The 17,532-nt window shown below is 33.8% G+C and overlaps 1 protein-coding gene across 1 annotated transcript; it reads left to right on the top strand.

The window, feature by feature from the left end:
• Positions 1 to 12,517: 12,517 nt before the first annotated feature.
• On the top strand, positions 12,518 to 15,972 carry LOC101262755 (uncharacterized). The gene is made up of 5 exons (XM_004248656.5): positions 12,518 to 12,663; positions 12,855 to 13,638; positions 13,738 to 14,285; positions 14,692 to 15,302; positions 15,423 to 15,972. Exons 2-5 carry the CDS (start codon positions 12,860 to 12,862, stop codon positions 15,756 to 15,758), a joined length of 2,274 nt encoding a protein of 757 aa, XP_004248704.2. The 5' UTR covers positions 12,518 to 12,663; positions 12,855 to 12,859; the 3' UTR covers positions 15,759 to 15,972.
• The last annotated feature ends 1,560 nt before the right edge of the window (positions 15,973 to 17,532 follow it).

Below are 17,532 nucleotides of genomic sequence, written 5' to 3'. Positions count from 1 at the left end.
AACACCTTTCACGATCTTCCACGAACCTTTCCCAAACTCTGCTGCATATCCCGTGCTATCCAACTAACCAACAGAGATCAGATTTTTCTTGATTCCAGGAATATATCTGACATTCTCCAATGTCCACTAGTTTCGTGAGATGGTATTTATGCAAACATCCCCCTTTCCTTCAATCTCTAAGTCTTTATTGTCAGCAAGATATACTTTTCCAAAATTTCCAGATTTGATGTTTTGGAACAACTCCTTGCTTGGATTTTGATCGACCATGTTGATTTTGGCCTTTTGTCTTACTTCTCCCCCTTCGATCAACGCTGAGAGCAATGCCCGATTAGTCTCCCACTTCTCGTTTGCGAATATTTTCGCTAAGAACAACATCACAGATTTCATCAAACTTCAGTTTCTCAGATCCACAGGAACTGCTAATCGCAGAAACAATAGTATCCCATGACTTGGGCAGAGATGACATCAAAATCAACGCCTTAATTTCATCTTCGAAATTAATATCCACAGAATTGAGTTGAATCACAATCATATTGAACCCGTTTATATGATCAGAAATGGATCTATTCTCAGACATCTGTAAGTTGAAAAATCTACGCATCAAATATACCTTGTTCATAGCCGATGGTTTTTCATACATATTTGACAGTGCCTTCAACAGACCAGACGTAGTCTTCTCCTTCACGATGTTGAATGCCACGTTTCTTGACAAAGTCAACCGCATCAATCCTAGAGCCTGCAATCCTTGAGTTTCCACTTCTCCTCCGTCATGGATTCCGGCTTAACTCCGGTCAACGGTTCGTGAAGATATTTTTGGTACAGATAATCTTCGGTCTGTATCTTTAAGAAACTGAAATCGGATCCATCAAACTTCTCGATTCCAAGCTTCGAACTATCCATCTACTGTGATCATGTTGAATCTCCTTTGCTCTAATACCAGTTGTAAGGATCGAATTCACGCACACACACTAGATGAATGAAGAATACAAGAATTTTCAAGAGAAAGAGATGAGAGATCTAGAGAGAGAAAGAGAAAACCCAATATTTCGTGGTAACACCCCGTGAGTAAACTTCCACGGCGGTGAGGTATATTTATATTAATAAATCAGAGTTTTTTTGTTACAGAAAATAAATTAGAAAACCTAAAATAGAGAACAAATAGAAAACCTAAAATAGAGAATAAATAGGAAAACCTAAAATTAATCAGGCTCCACTACCTATTAAAAAGAACAGAGGAGAGAAAGAGTACGAGAAAAAGTAGGAAGATTTACCAGGATTTTATCTATGTGATTCCCCCTTCTAGGTCGTTATATAACTACTGTTGCTGACCACTTTAATGACTCATGATTTTAGCCATTAAATGTGGACTCAATTATTTTTATTCCGCAACTCGACTTTGATTCCCACTGTCGACATTCTTTTATTTGTCTAAATAATTCTATTGAACCGGATCATTAGAGAAATTCGCTGGTGTTGAGATTGGGGAATAGTTTAAATGAAAATACTATGGAGATGCGTCAATTCTGATTTGAAGAGATAGCTAGGAAAAGCTTCAACCAAATTCCTGAAAGATTTTTCCCCTTTTTTGTTTTTATTTTTCAGAAGTTGAGCGAATTTTTTTGGCTTCTATTAAAAATATTTGGCGCCTAAATTCTAGTGAAAACAAAAGCTTTTCATTATAAGTATCAAAAATTTATTGGCTGGAGATTATTTTACCGCTTAAGTCCATCAATTAGAATTTGGGACCAGTTAATAAGTTCTTTAGGGACTGAATTTAGTATCTCCGCAATAAAATATATAAATAAGGACCAGAATATAATATTTTCCTAATGCATATATCTATAGTGACGAGATTACTAACTCGCCCCTAAATGTTAGTCTTAACTGTCAATTTTTCTTGTAGTGATAGGATGTTAACCAATTTATTGTAATCAATCACACTCTTCTCTCTATCTTCTTAGTAGTAATAATAGTGATATATGTTGATGAATTTAGATTCTATGTGATATTAATGGCTCTAGGATCAATAGTTGTCAGCTAGAGACCACAATCATTTATCGTCTCTAAAGGTCAATCTAGGACTAGAGTTGTTGCTCGTCTCTAATGTATAAGCTAGGACTATAAATGATGCTAGCCTGTAAAGCTATTTTAGGACCGACTGGTACACTCGTCTCTAAAAATTTACAAAGGACCAGACGTGGCAAGTCGTAAAGAAGGTTTAACGACTTGAATAGCAAGATCTATGTGTCTATATGAGACCATATTTGTAATCACTAAACGAAGTACAATGCTTCAATTTTTCCCATCACAAAATAATTTAGGGACCATATTTTTGACCCCATCCTTACTGACCCCTAGCAACGGAAGTATCTAGGACAGGTGGCGACCAGATTTTTCTGATCCCAGTTTCTCATTTGAGACAAAATTTTGAACTTTGAGGGACTAGATTTTCCTTTCTTAGAGACTGTTTTTCTTGTAGTGCAAGAGTTGCCCTTGGTTCTTCTTGTTGATGTGCATGAGCATCTTTGTCTTTTTCTAAGATAAATTTCATAGGCAAGTTTATGATAGCATTTTTTGTATAAATTTTTAGTTTCTTGTTGATTGGCTTCCCCGTATTGCAATTTTTCAAGGAATCTTTCTGCACAAATAAAAAAACACTTTTTTTTTATCTTTAACAGTCTCCCTCCCTACTAATTAGGTGAACAAGTTCGCGAATAAATTTCTCTAGTAATGTTACTAGTACATTCACTTCTTCTTGTAGATCTTTAAGAAATTGGTTCATTATATTTTTTTTCTTCAATCCTTACCATATGCATTGACACGTATACAAAGTTTATAAACTACCTAAACTTCACATGATCGTGAATGTAGATCAAACGATTATTGTGTCATCACGTGATTCTGAATGTAGATCAATGGATCAATGTGCTTTAATAAATTAAATCACTCACCCTCAAAATTCATAAATCACAATTTAAAGGATATAGAAAGTATCTTTTAGAAGGAAGAGACTCCAAGATAAAAAAAAACGACCAGATGAGTTGTCGTTACATATCTTCAAGTACCCCAAGAAGAGAGTGATTAGAAAAAATACAACAAAATATAATTTTATCACAGTAAAGGACTATCAAGTAAAGTACTTATCTTGCATCCATGTAACTCCAAGAATATAATTGCAACTGAAATAAAATAAACCAAATTGTAAATCAAAAATGTGCTATTTGAAATGCAAATGTACTGGGCTCAAGTATTCTTTATACGAAACAAAGTGATCTACTTATTCACTAGTATTTGTTGAACCTTTTTTATGGATGGGGAGAACTAAGACGTTTATAAGAGCTTTGGTGGCTTGGAAAGCCTTGTGTAAGCCCAAATCTGCTGGAGGATTGAGCTTGATATACTAACACTTATGGAACTAAGAAGACATAGTTTAACTCTTATAGGCCATCGCTATTAAGAAAGACAATTTTTTGGTTCGTTAGATTCACAGCTTCTACAGGGAAAAAAACACCTTTGGATGAAATAGTGATCCCTAAACAAGTTGGTTTGTTAGGAAGATCCTTGAGGCTCAAAGTGGCTTATGAATGTGAACATGGTTAAAGAGTTACACAAGTGTACAAATCAATGATTTTCAGTATCAAAAGAATGTACAATTCATTCCTACCACGATTCCCTAACGTCCCCTGGATGCTTCTCGCACTTGATAAGGCATGCGAAGGCACCACAGTTGATAGACTAAGTAAATGGAGTATAATTGTTCCTGTTGAGTGTATACTATTATACATGCTCTATTGGAGATAAGAGGCTTTATTCACACAAAAAGTGAACCACTCATGTTAGCATAGTAGACCAAGATAAGAAAGAGGAAAATGGACTCCTTATAGACAAATTGGGCCAACTATCTATTGGCTCGTATGATTTGAATTAATATTGCATTGGAATTGACAACTCACAAGATACACAATTGTAAGAAAAAGAATTGTGTATATGGTTAAGAATAAAATCATCCAAAATTAAAGTACATACATTAATACATTTTCTTTTTCAGCAATTACATGTATAAATAATGGTAGAAATTCGTGATGTTCATAAGAAAATGCAAAAAAATATTCATACATCAGTCCTATATTCTACATGGTATCAAAGCAATAACATCTGATAGCTCATATATTTTTAATTTCTTCAATTATTCTATTCTTTATTCCTTTCAAAGATGCAAAACTCAACTTCTGAGAGCATTTAAGGCACTTTAATTACAAGTGTTCAACAAGACAATTGAATCATCATTGACAATTATGATATATACATTCTTCAACCATCTGATGCACCAGGAATGGTCCTGGTGAATACTCTTTTTATGGTAAAGCATATCTAGGATGGGCAAGGTCTATTCTTATCTCTCTTTCAGCAAAAAACAAGTAGGGTTTCACAGATGTAGCTTGTCCTGATCCAACCTTGACTGGTCCGACCTTTAAACTATGGGGTCGCTGCAATGATATGGTAACATCTTGGCATTTAAATTCTCTTTCTAAAGATATTGCTTCCAGTGTTCTTTATTTCATAACAGCAAAAGATCTTTGGTCAGATCTTGAACATATATTCGGCCAACCCAATGAGGCAAAATTGTATCATCTACAGAAAGAATTAGCAAATTTAATCCAAGGATCTGCTGATATTGTGGGATACTTCACCAAGGTAAAAAGGTAATGTGGTAAGTTAGACACTCCAAATGCTAATATGCTTTTCACCTGTGATTGTTCATGTGAAGGAAAAAAGAAGATGATTCAATTCAAAGGAGATGAGAGGCTCATTCATTTCCTAATGGGATTGAATGATAGCTATGCACCCGCCAGGAGCAATACTCTTATTTTAAATTCATTACCCACTATGAACCATTCATATTCTCTGTTGATGCAGGATGAAAATCAGAGAGAGAATCATTTATCTTCTCAGTTTCCTTGAGATAGTTCTTCCTTCATGGTAGAAAAATCAACTATCTTTGAAAATAAACTCAATAGTCAACAGAAAAGTGGATCTAGATCTGGATTCAATTATCAACAGAATCATGGAAATACTTACTGCAAAGAAAATAAAAGCAACCAATTATGCAATTATTGTAAGATGACTAATCAAACTATTGGTAATTGTGACAAGTTAATGGGTTTCCCAGCAAATTTTAAGTTCACCAAATAAAAGAAATTTCAAGGAGCTGTGAGAAGCAACTCTGAAACTTCAATGGAAGAATCAAATGGCAATCAACCTATTTTTGATTCTTCTGAGAATCCTAATTTTTCTCAACAACTCTCCCCAAATCATTTCACGCAGCTTGTTCATCTCTTAAAACATATTCAAGAAGGAAAACTTGTTGGATCAGAAGTAAATGTCAGCTCGGCTGCTGGTATAGCTTTTGAACATTCGCCCTCTTGTTATTCAGTAGATAATTCATATTCTAAATCTTTAATTATTGATTCATGGACCTCTGAACATATGTTCTTTGATCCTAACTCTTTCTTATCTCTCATTCCCTTATGTAAGCCTTTAGTGGTCAGGTTACCTAATTCATCTAGCGTAATGGTTACTCATGATGGATATATTTCTCTTTTGCTTGATTTTATACTCATAAATGTCCTTCATATCACAAGTTTCAAATATAATTTACTCTCAGTTCATAAACTGTGTCTATCTTTCTAGTGTGTGATTATGTTCACATCTACTGATTGTCTTTTGAAGGGCCTTTTCTTGAAGAGCCCTCAAGTTTTTAGGAATTCAAATATGGACTATACATTTTAGAGCCTACTGGGACTCAACCTCTTGCTACAAATAATATAGTTTCATTTCCTAAGAGAGCTAGTTTTCATTCTGGTTCAAATTCAGTAGTTTCGTCCCCTAAGAGATTTAATTCTCATTCTCTTCTAGCTTCTGTTTTTGTCCCTATTTTAGATACATCACAATTTTATGTAATGTTATGGCATGTAAGATTGGGGCATTGGCCTTTCAATACAATAAAATATATCAATTCAATATCATTCTCTTCAAATTATGTATGCACTTGCATTGTTTGCCCCTTAGCAAGACAGTCCAATAAATCATATCAAGAGTAAAGGAATTTTTTATCTTTTTCACATTGATAGTTGGGGTCCCTATAAGGTTCCTATTTATAATGGTTCTAAATACTTTCTCACAATTTTGGACAATTTCAGCAGAGGGGCTTAGACTTATTTGTTGACTGCTAAATCAAATGCCTATTTACTACTCAAGTATTTCTCATCTACGATCGAAATATAGTTTGATGATAAAGTGAAACTAATAATATCGGACAATGCCTTAGAAATAGGGAAAATTACATAAATTTCTTCATTTTTACAATCACACTTCTTGCACAACCATAACCCAACATAATGGAATTGTGGAAAGAAAACATAAACACTTATTGGAAATTTCTAGAGCCTTAATGGTCCATTCCGAAATTCCAATTCCTTATTGGGGAGAGTGCATACTCACTGCAACATATTTGATTAATAGGTTTCCATCTAGAGTACTCCAAGGTAACACTCATTATGCACTCTTGTTTAATCAGAAAACTTCATATAATTTTTTAAGAAGCTTTGGATGTTTGTGGTATGCTTCTAAATTACCACGTGATAAAGGAAAAATTCAACCCAGAGCAGTTGTTTGCATCTTTTTAGGCTATCATATTGGACAAAAGGGATATATAGTCCTTAATTCTCCACTCTAAGAAGGTATGCATATCAAGGGATGTTCATTTTCATGAACACATTTTGCTATTTTCCTCTTAACCTAATACCATTTTTAACCTATATCTTCTATTTATTCTGAACACATTACAGATGAATTCATGTTCTTTCCTTCTCCTACAATTTCAGACTAAACCTCACAAATTTTATCTCCTACTATGGACGCTAATTTCGCTTCTTATCCTCAAACTACTACTACTCCACCTACATCCACTGTTCAAGACCTTTTACTTCCCGTTACCATCCCAACCTCTAGAAGATCTTGTAGACAAAACAACGTCGAAGGGGTCGGATCACCCTGGGTTACTGAAGAGTCGTCCGACTTCTCGGTGACCGAATAAGAGAGGTTTTTACTGCTTTCTCTTCTCGCGTACTTTACCTAGTCATTTACATGAATTTGCTTGCAATAATTATTTTACCACTATCATACTACTACTTGTCTAGCATTACCTTCCTCACCACCTACATATCCATTTTCTTCTCTTCCCGATCTAAATCAGGTTTTACTGCATTCTATTTCACAAATATCAGAACCCACTCATTATTCTTAAGCTTTCCAGCATCCGGGATGGAAAGTGGCCATGGATTCTGACTTGCAGGCTTTGATCATTGATCAATCATGGGATGTGGTTCCTCTCTGCTTTGGAAGGAAAGTTTTACCTTGTAAGTAGGTCTACAAGGTTAAACAAAAGGATGATAGAAGTACAGAAAGACTTAAAGCAAGATTGGTTATCAGAGGTGATATACAAAAGGAAGGCATAGACTACAATGAAGTTATTTCTCCGGTTGTTAACATGATGACTATCAGATGCCTATTATTAATTGCAATCGAGAAGAATTGGTCAGTTTCTCAGTGTGATGCAAGTAATGCTTTTCTCCATAAAGACCTCCAAGAAGAGGTTTACATGACATTTCCATCTAAAATGTGTCCATCTAGTCCCCACCATGTCTGTAAACTCAAGAAAACTCTTTATGATTTAAAAAAAGCCTCCAACAATGCTATGCAAGGCTTGCAGGGGTTCTCAATTTTAAAGGTTTTTCATTATCTCTCAATGATTATTCATTATTTTTTAAAAAGAAAGGAAGCTATATCTCTACTGTGGTAGTTTATGTTGATGATTTATTACTCACAAATACTTCAATATCTAAAGTTTTTTCTACATTCAGAATTCCTAATAAAGGACCTGGGGCAAATTCATTATTTCTTAAGAATGAAAATCATGAGAGAACCAATAGGTATCATCATTACACAAAGCAAGTTTACTCGGGACTTACTCAGTGAATTTGATTGCTCCAGTCTCCCTACAATATCTTCTCCACTTGTTCATTCCATCACATTAATTGCTGAATTAGGAATTCTTTTACTTGATCCAACCATCTTTCAACATTTGATTGGAAAAATTTAACTACCTCACCCATATAAGACCCAACCTTTCTTTCACTATCTTGACCCTTAGAAAATACATGCAATAACTCTCTATTTTCCATTTCACAGTAGCTCTCCGTATCTTTCAATACCTTAAACCAAACCCCACTCAAGGCCTTTCTCCCAATTCAAACCCTAATTGTTCTCTTTTATCCTTCTGTGATGTAGATTGGGAGGCTTGTCGTGATTCTCGCACATCTGTGAGTGGCTTCTTTATAAGCTTGGGCTTTTCTCCCATCAGTTGGAAATCGAAAAAACAAACCTTCATATCCCTTTCTTCAGCTGAAGCTGAATATTGCTCAATGAGTCGGCTTGTTACCAAATCAACCTAGCTCACTCGTCTTCTTGCTGATTTATCCTTTGAGTCATCATACCGGCTCCTATATATTCTGATAGCCAAGTTGCAATCCATATTACCCGGAACCCGATCTTTCATCAACGTACAAAGCACGTTAAGCTACATTATCACTTCGTCCACCAACAATTTCTTTCAGGGTTTATATTTTGTCTTTTGTACATATTTGTATTCGATACTTGGCAAGTTGGGGCTCTCTTCTTTCCCCTCCAAAATGAGGAGGGCTGTTGGAGATAAGAGGTAGCTTTCACACAAAAAGGGAACCACTCATGTTAACATTGTAAACCAAGATAAGAAAGAGGAGAATGGATTCCTTACAGACAAGTTGAGACAACTATTTATTGGGATCGTTCAATTTAAATTGATCTGATATTGGAAGTGACAACTCACAAGATATACACAACTCACAAGATACACAAATGCAAAAAGAATAACTGTATATATGGTAAAATATAAAATCATCTAGAATTAGAGTAAATACATTAATTTTGTTTTACAGTTCATTTTTAGCAATTACGTGTATAAATAGTGGTAGAAATCTGTACATTGATCATAAGAACATACATAAAAATTTCCATACATTATGTCCTATATTTCTACAGGCTCGACGAAACTATTCTACCATCTTTTTTCGAGTGTGAATACTCTACCAACATATGAGATTCACTCTTAATATGCATAAAAAGGCCTAGACAGATAGGAAGTTGGGAGGATGAACTACAATGGGTGTTAAATAGAGGCCATAAAGGTGGACTGCTCACAGAAATATTGGGCTGGTAGTACACAACGAGTTCTACTATATATAGAATGAATGGAATTCAAGACGATTCTCACAAAAGTGCACACATGCTGCCAAGTGATTAAAGGAAGTTTGTCTCCAACTGCACTCCAGAAGACAATTAAATCTGAAGTAGAAGTCAACTCTTGATCATTTGAATGCTTACCGTGCCTAGATAAAATTTGTTGTAACTATAACATAAAAATATTTAGTTGATCTCTTGAGAACTAGTTCTAGAGTCCAAAATGAACTAGAGGTGTATGTATGTTATTTGGTTAAATAAAAATTACAGTTTGGCAAAATACTAAGGGATAGAGGTATAATATTTCTCTTCAAACCAATATACAAATAAACTAAATTGATTTTCTACTTATAGAAAAAGAAATTGTTGTAAGACTTACCAAAAACTAGTGGCTAAATATCTACTTGAGTTACTTGCTAATTGTCTGCTTGATTAGTAAATATATTCTAAAGGAATAAAAAAATGCCCTTAAACTACATAGAATAGTTCAAAATGTCATCCATTTATAATTGGTGGAATGACCCTAGTGGCGCTTTTACTTACATCGTTTGTAAGTTGGACCCTTATACTTATGACTTTGTCAACTAAACCCATAAACTCATCAAATTTCTCTCCTCTGACCATTGACCGAGCTTATTTGACACTAAAATGGTTGAGTTGGAAAAGTGCATAACTGCATGCGTTTTAAAGCAATGAAATGCAATTTTTATTTTTAAAAAAATTCAAAATTATATAAAAATAAATTAGGGATATTGCACAAGTACCCCCTCAACCTATGTTGGAAATTTCAGAGACACACTTATACTATACTAAGGTCCTATTACCCCTCCCCCCCCATGAACTTATTTTATTAATAATTTTCTACCCTTTTATGGCCTACATGGCACTATATTGTGGGTACAATGCTGATTGACAAGCTAGTGCCACGTAGGCCGAAAAGAGGTAAAAAATTACTTTTAAAAATAGTGCAGGGGGATAATAGGACTTTAGTATAGTATAAGTGTGTCTCTTGGATTTCGAGCATAATAAAAATCTCAAATTCTTCATCTTCTTCAACCCTTACCCCGCCCAACCCCCACCCTACCCCTTCTTCTTATTTTTCAACCTTAACACAGCCCCGCCCCCATCCTTACTCTTTTCTTTTTCTTCTTCTTCTTCAACAATCATCCTGTTTCATCACTCCCTCTTATGTTTCATACCTCATTCTATGCTACTTTATTCTTCCTTTTTTGACGGACACCTCATCATCACCATCATAAGAAAAAAGTTTATAATGTTTTGTCATAACATATACTCATTCGCCATTTTTATAAGGGAAAAGGCTCAAAAATGTCCTTGACCTATTAGAATAGGTTCAAATATGTCCTCCTTCCACCTATTGATTTAAAAATACTCTTAATGTTTTTTAGGCTCAAAAATGCCCTTTAGTTAACACAAATTTGATGTGGAATTTAACTAAATAAGTGGCCCACATAGCTATTTTTTATTAAAAAAATAAACCTTATACTCGAACAATTTTTGCTAAATCTAACCCAATATCTTTAATTTTATACCTCCAAATATTTGTTTGTTTCTGTCACATGGAGATTTAAACTTCTGTTTGCTTATCATTTTTAACTATATCAATTTTGAAATGGATTAAAGCTAGAATTTTTGCTAAATTTAGAATTGGTTCAAACTTCATACTTATGGTTTATAAAGCATCGTATCAAAATATTTTAATTACTTGCTTTCATCTCTTGTTAAATTTGTATGTCTGATTTTTTAAAATAACAAGACTTTACAAACGCATTGGGTTTAGTCTGCTAGTTTTGAATTGGAAGTTATTGTTCTTAAAGAAAGAAAAAAAAGGAAGAAAAACATTCAAAGTGACAATGAAACGGGTTTCGATTGGGTGGGGTTTATTTTATTTGATAAAAAATTAGTTGGACCAATGAAATTTTATCACTTGTTTAGTTAAATTTCACATCAAATTTCTGATAATTAAAGGGTATTTTTTAGTTTAAAAAATAGTTAAGGTTATTTTTAAACCAATAAGTGGAAAGAGGTCAATTTTAAAGCTACTCTGATACAAGGATATTTTTTAACTTTTTCCTTTTTTATAATCTTAATCTTTAAAGATCTATTGTTTAAATTTTAAACTTGACGTTTTTTAATTTAATATCTCTCTTTACCAAATCAAAATAAATTAAACCCTCCTTTAACAGCATACCAATGATTAATTACAATTTATAACATTATTACAAGGTACTCATAAGTTTTTGCGATTGAAAAAGATTTTAGGTGCAAAGAAGTGAATAGTGAAAGTCGATGGTGATTTTTTTTCATTTTTGGGAGGAGTGAGGATGTGAAATAAGAAGGTCATGTGGGGAATGAGAGACATGATTATAGTGTAAAAGAGAAAATTGTAATTTTTATATTATTTATTTTTAAATATTTAATTTCTGATGTTTCTTTTGAAAAAAAGTTACTTTCTCGGTCTCATTTTATTGGCATCATTTTCGTTTTGGCTAGTCTCAAAATAATGTTATATTTCTAATATAATAAGTATTTAAAAATAAAATTTCTCTTTTACTCTCATTGGTCCTACTTAATGTTAAAGATAACATTCCAATACAATTATGTGGAGAAACAAAAATGAGTCTATTTTAAAATATGACTATTTTTTGAAGGTCCGAATTGGTAAACATTTCAGTGTCTTCATTTATTTCTTGAAATCCTGTGTCCAGCCAAATATTATCACATAAAATATAACAAAACGAATAATAATTATAATGTATTATTAATAATGACATGAAATTGCATAAAATAAGTGTACTACACGCATACTCATCTGATGAGAAAAAGTTTAAAATAGTATATTTCAACTAGTTTAAGGTTTGAATTAACAAAGTCATAAGTATAAGAATCCACTTACAAGCAATGTCAATTACAAGGGTCACTGTGGTCATTCCGCATTTATAATTTTATCCAATGTTATCTCACCTTACCATCAGTTCTTTAATCTAAATTACCCTTATAAGAAAAGTACAAAAGCACAAGCAAAAAAAGGCCAAAAGAAGGGGAAAATAATGAAACTGGGATCTGCACATGTGACCCACCAAATATCCAAAATCCAAAAGAACCCCACAATTATTCCAGAATCTCAATAAATAAATTTAAAAAAACCCTTTCACCTCTCGAAACACATTCATCATAGTGCGGCCAAATATCCAATTCTCTTCAAATGATCCCTAAATTCCAATTCTCTTTGCTCAAATATTTCAGTTTTCGTTCCACATTTCTGCAGTAAGTTAGAATATTGAGAATTCGATTAATCCTCTGCAGGTAATTTCATGCCTTAAATGGTATATAATGTAGTAATAAATTTGATATGATAGAAAGAAAAAAAATTGACGTAGGGTTTCAAATTTGGGATTTCGAAAAACTTGATCTATAATATTCTCGCCAATATTGTATTGCATTTGTTGTAATTTCGATTGTCATTAAAATGGTTGTGTTTTTTGGTTTTTTTTCAGAAATCATGGAAAATGTACCTATTTTTATAAAGCACAATGGAGTATGGGAAAGTAACTATAGTTTTGTGAATTTTTCTGTGAATGGTGTTCTGATTACTTCTGGATGCAATTTTAAAGAATTAGTTTCCGTTATAGCGAATCAGCTTGAGAAGGATTTGGATACTAATTTGATAGATATCAAGTACATAGTGAAGGATGGATATCCACCGATGACGGTACACAGTGATATGAGTGTTAGAGTGTATATTGAACTGAAAAAGATGAATGCAGAATTCACAATGTATCCGCTTTGTGTAACGTTTAAGGATAAGTGTACTGCTGGAAGTTGTTCAAATGTGAACCTTGCTACTGTTTCATCTGATGGTATACAGAGTGAAAATAAACCTGATACATATTTGCCTGATGTCGTTGAGATGATAAGTCCTGTTCGTGGAACGAATTGCAATGGTATACAAGGTGATGATAAGGGTATAATGAACAACCAATTAGATACAGTTGAGATTATGAATTCTGTTCATGGGGAGGACTCTAATGGCGTACGAGGTGATGAGGAAGGTATAATAAACAACGTAGATATTGTTGAGCCGATAAGTTCTGTTCATGGGGAGGATTGGAATGGTATGCTCGATGATGATAGAGGTATAGTATTAATAGACAACCCACGGCATCAAGATGTTGTAGAGGGTCAATTGTACCTAGACAAAGAGACCATCGTCAATGTTATGAGGCATTATGCCATCCGAAATAACTTTCAGTTTAGAGTTGAAAGGTCGAGTAGCACCAGGTATTGCATGATACATATATTGTATATATTTTATCTCGAGTGCATTTGATGATTTCGGACTTAATATTGATAGTGTATATGTATATATATTACCAACAGTTATTGTCTTTTATGCCCGGAAGAAAATTGTTCCTGGTGTTTTAAGTCTTCAAGCCTGCACAAGTCAAAGCTTTTCAAAATAAGAATGTTCAATGATGTTCACACATGCTCGATAGAGGAAAGATTACAGTCACGTCTCTCTTCTGCGGGGATCATTGGAGGTATGATCAGGAACAAGTATGCTGACTCGGATTCTGTATATTCTCCAGCAGACATAATACGTGACATGAAAAAAGATTATGGTGTGGACTTGACCTATATGAGGGCTTGGAGATCGAAGCAGAAAGCTCTTAAATTGTTGAGAGGGAACAAAATCGAATCATATAGTAAGCTGCCGAGCTACCTGCACATGTTGACGCATACAAACCCTGGATCCATAGCGGAACTACAAAAATCAGAAGGTGGCTCCTTTTTGTATGTTTTTGTATCGTTGGATGCATCAATTAAGGGATGGAAATATTGCAAGCCTATTGTGATAGTTAATGCGAGTTTGCTAGAATCAGCACACAGGGGGACTTTAATCATGGCTTACACACAAGATGCAGCCGGTGAGTTAAAATAACAAATGAAAACATTTATAAATAATTGAAGTTGCATATTTGTTATATTCGAAAAATACCTAGGGTATACTTGTGTTATATAATCAATACATATGCAGTGTATATCATCTGTAAAAGAAGGAAGGGTAGCCCCTGCACTAAATCTCCTGCCATGCGCGGGGTCCGGAGAAGGGCCCAACCACAAGGGTCTATCGCATGCAGTCTTACCTTGCATTACTGCAGGAGGCTGTTCCCATTCTATATAAATCATACATATGCAATAAAAAATTTCAATTCAAAAAATGGATTGTGTGGCTGCTATTAAACGTCATTGTTGCAATATTATACCTGTTGTGTATTTGACACTCTTGATTTAATATATGTTTATACAAGTAATTTTAATTGACTTAAACAGGTAGAATATTTTTGCTCGCATACAGCGTGTTTGATTCGGAGAATGATGCATCTTGGAAGTGGTTCTTCGAAAGGTTCAGGGACGCTTATGGTGGTAGGGAAGGGATGTGCATAGTATCGGACATGCATGAAAGCATCTCAAAAGCGACTTCGATTGTGTATCCAGAAGTGCTTCACTGTATATGTATGTTCCATTTGTGGAACAACATAAAGACAAGGTACACAAAAATTCATAAACCTGTCAAGGAACTGTTCTTCGCATCAGCCAGAGCATATACGATTGAAGAATTTGAGCGACATATGGTTGCGATAAATAATATCGATAAGAGGATTGGAGAATGCTTGTTGGAGGTTGGATATCGTAGATGGTCAAGAGTTCATTCCAAAGTCAACGGGACCACGATTATGACTTCAAACATTGTGGAGTCGATGAATACAGTGAACAATTACGCAAGAGATCAACCAATACTGCATTTGCTGGAATACATGACGAAGTTGGTTCAAGATTGGCATTATGCGAACAAGATAAATGCATTAGAGACAACCACGAAGCTGGGCAAAAAATATGAAGACATCATGAAGGAAAATTACACTACATCTCAGAGGATGACGGTAAGATGCCATTACCATGTTTTTTTTTTCATTCCGAAAAATGAAATTGAAATACTTCATAAAAGTATGATACATAGTCTGTATGTAGTATATTACTGAGCATCTTTTTCCAAAATGTAGGTGAAGCCTTCCTCTCATTACGTATACACTGTCATTGACGATGAAAAACAATTTGAGGTGAACTTGAGAGAGAGAACCTGCACTTGCATAAGGTTTCAAATGGATGAAATGCCATGCCCACACGCTCTGGCAGTTATAACGTTCAAAAGCATGGATGCATATCAATATTGCTCTGTCTTCTACAACAAGGATCACTTGCTGAAAACGTATGACATATCTACATATCCAGTTCCCGATGAAAGCATTTGGGACATTCCTAGAGAGGTCTTAGAAGAAGTAGTTCTACCATCAACGGGGAAGATTAGACCGGGGAGGCCAAAAAGGTTGAGAATCTAGTCATCGTTGAAGTCGTAAGCTAAGAGGAGAGAATTTTCACGCGGAGAGTGTGGACACAGGGTTACAACCAAAGCGGTACAACAATTTCTCGTGGAAAACTCAACACATTTGTTGGTTTTTCTATTCTTTTCTTTTAATTTAATCATTGTCATTGTTCATGAATTACAATGAATTGTCTATGGAGCTTAATGATTAGTTTGTTTTTTTTATTTCATATCAGGGCATTCTTGGTTTGACATGAAATAATAAAATGTACTTGTAGCTGACAAAACTATTCTCAAAAGGTGTTATACATAAATATGATACTTAATTTAGCGTCAGCGGACAACTATAACCTTTACTTTTGGGTGTGTACAAACTTAAACTTTTATAAAATTGAATAAATGAACACATTCGTACTACATTAATTCCTACAAGAATATTGTCATGTAGGACACGTGTGTTTGCTTTTTCAATTTTACAGAAGTTTAACTTTATACTTCTACACACTCAAAGTTGGAGGGCGTAGTTATCTTTTGAAGTTAAGATCATGTTTATGCATTACGCCTTCTCAAAACATCAAGGAAAAACTACTCCCTTTTTGAGCAATTCAGTGCTTAGAAAAAGCATATCTAATATCAACATTACTGTAATACATGTTTAAGTATTAATAGGGAGAATAAATCTAGTACTAAAAAATGTAGCTCTGTGTATGTATTATCAATAAACATCTATTATTTTTCACTTTGAAAAAGATTTTTTCTCTCCATATATTTATAAAGAAACATGATCGAACATGCATTGAGAGAACGGAAATAAGAGAAATTAATGAAGTCAATACATTTTTTATTATTGTCTTGGTGTAAACATCCGATACAGGTAAGTTTTACTCTTTCTTTACTCAACAATACGCATTCAACAATACGCATGATTGCTAAAGACGCGGAGAACAAGCCTTTTTAAGTTTTATCCCTTTGACATGTGCCTCCTTACTCAATCTAAGTGAGTATTTGGGCATGCGATACCATAACACAATATGGAATCATGAGATGGAATCAATGGTTGGATATATGATTTTACGTTGATTCCATCTCATGATTTTATATCATGAGATATGATTTCATATTCTTCAAAAACTATGATATGAGAATTTCATATCATAATTTAAGATATTTTAATATAAAAATTGATTCACAAATTTATATTTTGTTAAAACAATCCCACATTCATATCTATTAACCATTTATTTCATATGTAAATAAAACTTATAATCGCATCATTACTTTTTAAAATTTATTATTATTCTCACCGACATAAAATTTATTATTCTCACCAATATATAATCATTTTAACTCAAACCAACTGATTGTTGAGTACTCATTTTGTTCTCTTCGTTTACTCCAATATCTGATCTATTACTTCTACTGTTTTGTATGTAATACAACTCAAAGTAACAATGTTGGCTCTCGGTCACATGATCGAGAAATGCAAGTTCAACATGAGAAAATTGTCCGTACTATACGGGAGGATTATATTAAAGACTAATACACTACAATTTATGTTTAATTTTTTTTTATTAGATTAAAGTTTGGATAATGCATAAGTACCCCTAACCTATGATCGAAATTTCAGACACCCCCCCTAAACTTAACTAAGATCCTATCATCCTTTTGAACTCATTTTATTTATATTTTTGTGCACCTTTTGTGTTGATGTGGCACCTTCAACCAAAGTTAGTTGTGTTTGTACACACTCGATCGCCAAGTGTGTAAAAAAAATAATTAAAAAATATTTT

The sequence above is a fragment of the Solanum lycopersicum genome, chromosome 10 (assembly GCF_036512215.1).
Source record: "Solanum lycopersicum chromosome 10, SLM_r2.1".
In the NCBI taxonomy this organism is placed as follows: domain Eukaryota; kingdom Viridiplantae; phylum Streptophyta; class Magnoliopsida; order Solanales; family Solanaceae; genus Solanum; species Solanum lycopersicum.
The sequence above is the reverse complement of the archived record's forward strand: the minus strand, read 5'-3'. Positions and strand labels throughout refer to the sequence as shown.